The following is a 9,945-nucleotide window of genomic DNA, read 5'->3' on the forward strand; positions in this document are numbered from 1 at the left end:
CCTAAAATAAATAAAAAAAGTGATAGAGGATCACCCTGTTTAAGCCCCTTAGTAGAGTGAAAGAAGCCTTTTCTCACACCATTAATAATAACAGAATACCAGACATTAGAAATTAATCTTCTAATCATATCAACCCATTTATCAGAAAAGCCAAATTTCTTAAGAGCATGAAGTAGAAAATTCCAATTTGCCCGATCATAAGCCTTAGCCATATCCAACTTAATGACAGTATAACGACCAGAATTATTCTTTCTAATATCATGAATAACCTCTGGTGCAAGTAAAACATTTTCAGTGAAAGATCTACCTTTTAGAAAACCACTTTGATTCTCAGAAATAATATGAGGAAGAATATTATTAAGTCTATAACTAAGGATTTTAGAGATAATCTTGTTAGAACAATTACTAAGACTAATATGTCTTATATCGTTAAAGGAGCTAGGATTGTCCGTTTTAGGCAAGATAATAAGACAAGAACTGGTATAAAATTTAGTCAAGCATGTCCCTCCAAAAAATTGTTGTATCACATCTATTAGATTACTTCTAATGATGTCCCAACAACTTTGATAGAAGGCGCCTCCAAAACCATCAAGCCCCGGAGTACTATCAAGATTGAGACCAAAGACAACTTCCTTGATTTCAGCTTCATTAGGAATAGTCTCCAACATATTGTTGTCATCTCGATGAACTCTCTGATTAATACAATCTAAGTGGTGCAGTTCAATTTCTTGATCATCAAAGAATATTTTACTAAAATAATCTACAACCTCTTTACCAATCTAATCGTCCCCTATTATCCATTGACCATTTTCTGATTGAATTCTACGAACAGTAGCTCTCCTTCTCTTTTCATTAATAACAACATGAAAATATTTTGTATTGGAGTCTCCATCCTCTAACCATATGATATTTGCTCTTTGTCTGAGAATGGATTGCTCACATTTCAACCACCTAGTATGTTCAGCTTGAGTTTTATGAATTTGAGGCCTCAAATCATCATTATCATTCTCAATGTAGTCAGTTTCAAGATCCAGCATCTTAGCTTCCCATTCTCTGACCTTATCAAAAACATTACAAATATTCTCTTTAGACCAGAGGCTAAGTTTGCGACTCATATTTTTTATTTTGAGATGTAATCTTCTCATACTATTACCATCCACGTCTTCATTCCAAGCTTCTTGTACCACGTCTTTAAAATTAGGTTGGTCAATCAATGAATTTAAAATTTTGAAATACTTGATTTTTGGATGTTCTGATGTAGAGTATTTCACAATCATATGAGTGTGGTCAGATCCTATGCTTGCTAAGTGTTCAATATCAATAATGGAGAAACTATCAGTCCAATGTTGGTTAGTAAACGTTCTGTCCATCCTTTTACATATTATTTCGCTTATTTCCCTAGCATTACACCATGTGAATTTAAGGCCTTTGTAACCAGCATCCACCATACCGCAATCATTCATACAAGATATAAAGTCCCAACTCTTCTCCATTATATGTGGTTTACCCCCTTTCTTTTCATCTGGACTCATAATAGCATTAAAATCCCCACAAATGCACTAAGGCTCATCAATGAAGTTGTTACAGTTTCTAAGACTATCCCAGAGAGGAAGTCTCAAATGTTGCTTGGATTTAGCATAAACAGCAGTGAACCATACTATCTCAGTATTACTTTTATTAGTCACTTTGAGAGTAAGTTGTTGCTCATTATCTTCTGCTATATCAATATGAAAGTCATTTAACCAGAGTATCCAAAATTTTCCATTGCAATTTGAGCTACAGCCTTCAAAACCCAGACCTTTTCTGTATTTGTCAATATGGAAAGCATCAACAAAAGGTTCCTGGATAGCTATTTGAGTGTTGTGAATTTTGGATAATAACTTAAGTCTCTCAAAAGCCCCTCTAGACTTAACTCCTCTAATATTCCAAATAATTGTACTAATCATTTAAATATTAGAAGATGTTTCACCTATTTGAAATGCTTTCCCCATTGCCCATGTAATAGGGCCTGATTTTGCAATGTCTTTGTGATTTACATTCGCATTCCTGCTTACTGACCTTGGAGATAAATTACCATTGTTGGTTAGAGATTGTCTATGTTGAGAAATTGTATCTTCCACCATTTCACCTTTCCATGAAGTTTTGGGAGCAAAGGCATCAATAAGAGCGTCCTCATCAGAAGAGTCACATTCTTCAAATTCTTCATCAGAGCCTTCCTCTGTGTTGCTTTCCTATTCTACACCATAATCAGAATAATATTCATCCTCTTCATCTTCACTATTGTCTTCATTGTTGGCCTGATTCCCAGTAGAATTCTCATCAGTCGGGGTTATAACTTGAAGTGGCACATCAACTAACGAATTAGGACTCCATAATTGGACTTCAAGGTTAATACCTTGAGCTTCATTGTGAACATTATTTGGTGGCTTCCCAGATAAAATGGGACGGTAATTATCGAGCACATATGGAGATTTGGTTTGCAACTTTCTAGCAAAATCCTTGTTAGGCTTAGTTAGTTTGTCTTGTTTATAAATTTTAGCATCATCTTTCAAAGTGACAGTTTGACGTGTATTAATAATAGTTGTACTAGAAGTATTGCTAGAAAAAGCAATGTTGGTAGCACTGCTAGCTTTTTTCATACCCTCGGAATAACATACCTCCATATCTTTGTCAAACTCTTCAAAATGCTTAAAGGAATTGGAAGTTGTAATAGGCTTAACTGCTGGAAGATGAACTTCAAATTGCACTTTACCAACTTCCAACTCAAGCTCTTTACCACCATCAATGATACTAGTGTCCACATCTATAACATTAGAACTTCGTAAGAAATGATGAATAACATCTTTAGCCTGTGACAATTTCTGTTGTAGATTGTTGTCCTTAGGNATCATCTTTCAAAGTGACAGTTTGACGTGTATTAATAATAGTTGTACTAGAAGTACTACTAGAAAAAGCAATGTTGGTAGCACTGCTAGCTTTTTTCATACCCTTGGAATAACATACCTCCATATCTTTGTCAAACTCTTCAAAATGCTTACAGGAATTGGAAGTTGTAATAGGCTTAACTGCTGGAAGATGAACTTCAAATTGCACTTTACCAACTTCCAACTCAAGCTCTTTACCACCATCAATGATACTAGTATCCACATCTATAACATTAGAACTTCGTAAGAAATCATGAATAACATCTTTAGCCTGTGACAATTTCTGTTGTAGATTGTTGTCCTTGGTGGTCTTGCAGCCCACTTCATCACATTTTTCTTGTTCAACTTAGCCTTAATGCCTTGTTGAATTCTTTGTCTATTCAAAAAATTATTGTGCTTAAAGTTCTTATGATAGAAGAAATTTTGTTGATTTTCATGCTGCTTAAGATTTTTATCAAATTGATCCACCTGCTTCTGCTTTGATTTTCCAGCCGTAGTGGACAATACAACATCTTTTGTCAACAAAATTTCAGCATGCTTGGAATTGTTAACACCAATCATATTTTTCTGTTTAAGATTACCGACAATAGCAACATCATCATGAATTACCTTATTCCCCTCCTTATGATAATTGAATTCGCCATTACGAGTAATGCAAGAAGAAGAAATATTTTGGGTAGCATTAATGCCAACTCTCTTGGTAGGATCTTTCTTCCCATATGCTAAGCATACATCTTCAATATGACCTTGATGTTTGCAAGAAAAACAATAATATCGAACAAAATTGTATTCAATCTCCTTCCAAAAGCCTCATATTTCTTTACCATCTTCCTCTTTAATTCCAACCCAAATAGACTTCCTCATTTGTACAGCCAAATCAATCTCTACCATTACTTTAGCATAATTTGGTCTAGTTTTAGCATTCGTGGCTTTGTCGATCTTTAGAAGAGTACCAATAATGAATGTAATCGGCAGCAAAGCATCCCAATTAAAATAATGTCATTTGAGGCATGGCAAAGTAATTCATATCGGTGCTAATGACGTTTCGTCTTCCAGATTAAAATCTATGGTCCAAGTAACCATCCTCATTAGACATCGTAGAAACTAGATACTCCCTCCGTTTAAAAAAGAATGATCTCCTTTCCTTTTTAGTCAGTTTCAAAAAGAATGACCTCTTTCTTTTTTTGATAACATTTTAATTTCAGCTTTCCACGTGGCATGTTTAAGGCCACAAGATTAAAGGGCAATTTTGTACATTTGACATAACTTTAATTTAGGACCACAAGATTCAAAAGTCTTCTTTGTTTTCTTAAACTCTGTACCAAATCAAACTAGACCATTCTTTGTGAAACGGAGGGAGTACTTCTTCTTGAGTATATGTTCAAGTAGTCTTGATATCCAAGAAAATGTGTTTAGAATTGTAATGGCCAATCTTAACCGTACCTTTAAGAGGAAATCTAGTTGAGAAGTCTCGCCTTATATCATCGATAGCTGGTTTGCCATGTGAGAACTTCTCGACTATAGTAAATCTGCAATCTTTGGCTGATTCCTCCTCTTCTTGTGGAGTAAAGAAAGCATTTGATTTTCCTTTATATATATTTCCTGAGGCTTAACTTGAAGCCTCGTCTTCTTTGAGGCCATAGAAATAACATCTGCATAAGAAAATTGGTCATTGTTAGGGCAGGGAATATCTCCAGTTGGTCGAAATTGTCCACCCACCGGCGGTGCATACATTGTACCAATCATAATTTGACTAGAGACTTGCTTATAGAGCACAAAAATGATGCAATCAATCGGGTGATTCAAGAGGAACTTACCCGATTAAGGAATATAAGCCAAGGTAAAGATTGACAATTTCAACAGATTAACCTGGCCGCTGAGATCACTACAACTTCGATTAGAGATGAAGATTGATAAGCAAGAACAAAGAAGTTGTGAAATTGGAGAAACTTTTTAGAGAGAAGCTCTCTAGAATATGACCATTTTTTTAATATGATCAAAATGATTTAATATTCATACCTTCATTATTGGAACATACATTACCTCAATGCAAATTAAGAGTCCTAAAATGGGTTAAATTGGAGATTAAATTTAGCTCAATTGAGGATTCTCTTAAAATGGGTTAAGGCTTGAATGGGTTGAGATTGAACCCAATTCAAATTATCTTGAGCTCAACCCTAAAAACTACAGGCGAATTAGGCGAAGTACCTATAGTTGAGCTCATTTTTGACACCACTACCTTATATAATGATTTTTGTTAACTTTAATATGTTATCTAGATTCCTTTTTTCACATTTCAGTTTTGGTAACTTATTCATGAAATATGAGATTTTTATAAAAGGGCATGTATTATGTTTTTTACTTTATTTGGATCTTTTTTACTTGTTACATCTCTTTCTTCTTTCCAAAGATCAGATGAAACAATGATGTTTATTATCCTCTTTTATTTTCTCCTTAGCATAAGCTAGAGCAAGTTATTTAAGTTTCTTTTAAGCACACTTCATTAGGTCTAGTTGATCCAATTTTCTTATAATTTCATTTGTTACCATCTGATTTTATTCTTGGTTAAAAAGGTCTCATAACTTCGCTATTTGTGAAGATTATTTTTGAAAAATTAGAAAATCATTTTTGAAAGTTATTAAATTAACCTTATGTTTGAAAATTAGTGAACAAAGGTTCTGGTTATTTCCTAAATAAGGTGTTAAGCAGCTCAGCAAATTCGCAAATATGATTAATCGATGAATTAAATATTTTGTGGCTAAAGAGGTATAATTTCTCTAAAAAAGGAGTTTTGGGAGTATTTTATTTAGAAGTTAGTTGTAGCACTTCAATTATTCCTTCAGTTCAATTTCTGAATCAGCTACAATCTAGGAAATTTCATAAAAATTGTTAATTCCTAAAGAGTTATTTGTTCATATCCTTTAGACTTTGAATTAATTTGATCTATTCAACTCCTAAACGAATGAATCTCTTATTTGTGACTATAATTCTAAGAGTGAGGATACTTTTGAGTTCATTCTGGACTATTATGAGAGGCTGCATAAGTTGGACATTGTGCAACATCATGGGGTTGAGTTTGTGACTTCTCAACTCTAGGGTAAGGCAAAAATTGATGGAGAGCTTTTGTGGAATGTCGATAATCAATCTTGACTCCATTGACTTGAACACAATTTCACTAATTCTGACTTGAACACAGTTTCACGAATTGTTGTTAGTTTGGACCTATGGTCCGTAGATATTCGTAGAACCATTGCTGGGACTTAAAAATCCAACCAACTTCCACAAAACCATTCTATGGTTCATCGTCCATTCTACGACTCGTAGAGCCAACATGTAGACCCCTAGTTCAAGTCCAAATTTAACTAAGTCTGGATCACTTCTACGGATCCATTCTAAGATCTATAGACCCCTTATGATCTGTCCTGTCCTCCGTAGGTCAACTATCAAAGACTTGATATTTTTCAAAACTCAACCCAATTCTATGACTGCCTTCCTACGGTCTGTAGATGGCTTTCGTAGAATACTGCCTCAGTGCCAAAAATGCAACTTTTCCTTTCCGATTCAACTTTTAATTTTTGATGTGTTACATATATATTGGATTGTGGATGGAAGTACAAAGATCATTGTTGTTGAAATTTGGTTGAATTGACATACAGAGGCCACATAAGGTCATACATGATCAACAAACAATATATCATGCATATATCAAATATATATATATATATATATATCATTATTTAAGGTTCCAAAGTTGACATACGGATCGTATGTCCAATATGCTAATTTTATAAAATGGTATTAGGTAGGGTTTTATTCATGGTTATGGTTAAAAAAATCAAACCAAAGCACAATCTGAATCAAATCGATTAAAAAATAGATATTTGGTTTTGTTTGGTTAGGTTTGGTTTTAAATTTTGATAACCAGTACTATTTGGTTTGGTTTTGGTTCTACTAAAAACCTGTAACACCCCGTAACTAGAAAGAACTAGAAAGAGATTAAAAAGAGGAAATAGTCATTTTTGTAAAGTATAAAAAAATTCTGGAAAATTTTAAGTGTGTTAAAGTTGAGGTTTTGGTCAAGTTCAAATGACCATAACTTCTATCTCAAGATGATTTAGGTGTGTTTCCAGATATCGTAGCAAATATCTTNCAAACCGAAGCACAATATGAATCAAATCGATTAAAAAATAGATATTTGGTTTTGTTTGGTTAGGTTTGGTTTTAAATTTTGATAACCAGTACTATTTGGTTTGGTTTTGGTTCTACTAAAAACCTGTAACACCCCGTAACTAGAAAGAACTAGAAAGAAATTAAAAAGAGGAAATAGTCATTTTTGTAAAGTATAAAAAAATACTGGAAAATTTTAAGTGTGTTAAAGTTGAGGTTTTGGTCAAGTTCAAATGACCATAACTTCTATCTCAAGATGATTTAGGTGTGTTTCCAGATATCGTAGCAAATATCTTGGAACAATCTTTCCAACACCACCGAGTTTGCGCGATTCCGAGTTCGTATGAGGGAGATATGCCCATTGGAAGTTAAGTTGCTCAAATAAGGAAATGTCCAATCCGGATTTTAGAGGGGCATTATGGTCTTTTCCTTACCCAATTATTTTATTTCGTTTTTGGGTAATTAATTGGGGTCTAAAATGATCTTAGTCTGTTTACGCTTTTGGAAAAAGAGAAAGGAGGAAAGAAAGCAAGAATCGTCAAGATCTTCACGAATGGCTTATGGATTTTGTCAAGGGGTGATCCCTACGAGGTATGTGAATTCACATAGCATTGGGTTCGTTCACCCACGCACCAAACATGTTTTATTCAGTGTAATTTCGTCCTAAAAAGATTGAGAATTTGATGTTCTTGAGTTGTATTTCTTGAATTGCTTCCGTTCTTGAATTTAGGATGAGATTGAGGAGTTCTTGAGAGTTTAAGATAGATTATTAGAGTTGCTTTGAGTTAGATTATTGTGTATATGTGGTGGGTACCTGAATTTAAAGAGATATGGAGAAACAAAATCGAAATTAGGTGAATTGGAGCTAGAAAATGAAGAAGCAACAAGTCGGGCAAATATGGGTACCAGGTCCGCGACACGGACCTGATCCTCAGATTTGAAAATTTTTCCTCGCGTCGCGGAGCAGTCACGGACCGTTTCTGCCTCAAAATTGATTTCGTGACCAAAAATTTAAATACATCTCAGCGTCGCGGACCAGCTTTAGGCAGTGATTTCTTGATCTTTTCTCATGTTTAGCTATCTAAAATCATTCCTAAACATCATGAAATATTTCCTATGACAAATCACAAAGAAAAGTTAAGAGTCAAGTCAAGAGAAGTGAAGAGTCAAGTCAAGAGTTCATAAAGTTTTCCAAAAGTCTTTTACAAATGTTTTAACTTTGTATTAAGACTTGAGTTTTGAGTTGAGTAAAGAGTAAAGTTTGAAGTTCATTTCTTCAAAACTATATGGGAACTATGTATTCCCAAAGAGTTTAAAATGTTTTCACATTTAAACTAGTAAGGAAACTTTGATTTCCAAAAGAGCCTTTGAGCTAGTTTTCAGTTAAAGAGTAAATGTTTTCACATTTGATCAAGAAAGGAAACTTTGATTTCCAAAAGATCCTTTGAGCTAGTTTTCAGTAAAGAGTAAATTCTTTCACAATTAAGCAAGAGAGGAAACTGAGATTTCCAAGATAGCTTTTGAGCAAAGTTTTGAGAAATTATCTCAAACCACAGAAAGAAGTTATGTTTTTAAAACATAAAGAGCTTGTATATTTTTAGAGTAGTATTGAGCACCGATATGGGGGAGAGTTCAGAGAACTCCGAGCCGCCATAAACCATGTAGCCATCATGGGTAGAAAAAGGTCATACTTTTTAAATGATTCCTTAGTGCATTTTAGCATAGACTAGTGCATCCACTTAGTAGTTCAGGTTCTATACCCTCGGCAAGGTATAGGACGACCCTGGCAGCATGAGGCAAAATGTTGTATCATCACAATAGCTCTTATGTGATGGTTGTCGGTTAGGAAAACTCCCACAGAAGAAATTGTATTTTTATATACACAGTTATTTGTATTTCTACATACATTTCAGAGTTATATCTATCTTTGCATACACAAAGAGTTGACATCATGTTTTAAACAACTTTTCTTTATATTGCACTTGTTTTTAAACTGCTTTATATTGAAATGAGTTCAGTTATGTTGAGTTGAGTTGAGCCAGGTAAGTTCTTCAGTTCCTTTCAAGCTTATGTCTTGTTTTAAAATTCCCCACGCATACTTGTACATTCAATATACTGATTCCATTTGGCCTGCATCTTATTATGATGTCAACACAGGTAACCAGGATCAACATCCAGCACATCATTGATCCAGTTGAGCACTCAGAGTCTTGTGGTGAGCCTCCTTGCCTCCGGAGGATCCCTTTTATTGCTTTTTGTTTTATTACTAGTTTATTAGGATGTCATGGGTCTTGTCCTGACACCTACCTCAGTTTTTTAAAGGATTCATAGACAGTCAGGTGTTAGTTATTGAGTTTCTATTTCCTTTTTTAATGGTTGAGACTTGAGTTGCCACTTTTGGCCAGTGAATGTTATCTTGATACATTCTAAGTGTTTATTGAGCAGTTCAGTTTACTTTAAAAGTATTTTTTCTTCATGAGTTAAGTCTTCCGCTGAGTAAGTAAGTCAGGCCAAGGGTTCTCTTGGGGCCAGCAATGGTTCTCGAGTGCCAGTCCCGCCCAGGGTGTAGGCTCAAATGTGACAAACTTTGTATCAGAGCCCAGAGTTCAAGAGTCTTAGGGAGTTTATGAAGTCGTGTCTGTAGAGTCCTAGTTATCGATGTGAAGCGCGCCACATCTATAATTAGGAGGCTGCAACATTTTAGGAAATTCCTCACTTCTTTCATACTCATTTTGTGCGTTAGAGTTTTATCTCTAAAATGTTTCTTTCTAACTCGTGCTTGCGCGTAACCGATTGTGAGTTAGACTATTTTGGGAGTGCTTTCATGGGGCGTTTCTTTCCCTGTGAGCCAAGA

The 9,945-nt window shown here is 34.6% G+C and overlaps 1 protein-coding gene across 1 annotated transcript; it reads right to left on the minus strand.

Annotated features, from left to right (window-relative positions):
- Positions 1–779: 779 nt before the first annotated feature.
- On the minus strand, positions 780–1,532 carry LOC125845914 (uncharacterized). The gene has a single exon (XM_049525403.1). The coding sequence runs from the start codon at positions 1,530–1,532 to the stop codon at positions 780–782; it is 753 nt and encodes a 250-aa protein (XP_049381360.1).
- Between the last annotated feature and the right edge of the window lie 8,413 nt (positions 1,533–9,945).

This window comes from Solanum stenotomum, chromosome 11 (assembly GCF_019186545.1).
Source record: "Solanum stenotomum isolate F172 chromosome 11, ASM1918654v1, whole genome shotgun sequence".
In the NCBI taxonomy this organism is placed as follows: Eukaryota; Viridiplantae; Streptophyta; class Magnoliopsida; order Solanales; family Solanaceae; genus Solanum; species Solanum stenotomum.

Bases quoted from the DNA above. Each gene is read 5' to 3' on its own strand.
- LOC125845914 (XM_049525403.1), bottom strand. From the start codon at position 1,532: ATGAGTCCAGATGAAAAGAAAGGGGGTAAACCACATATAATGGAGAAG.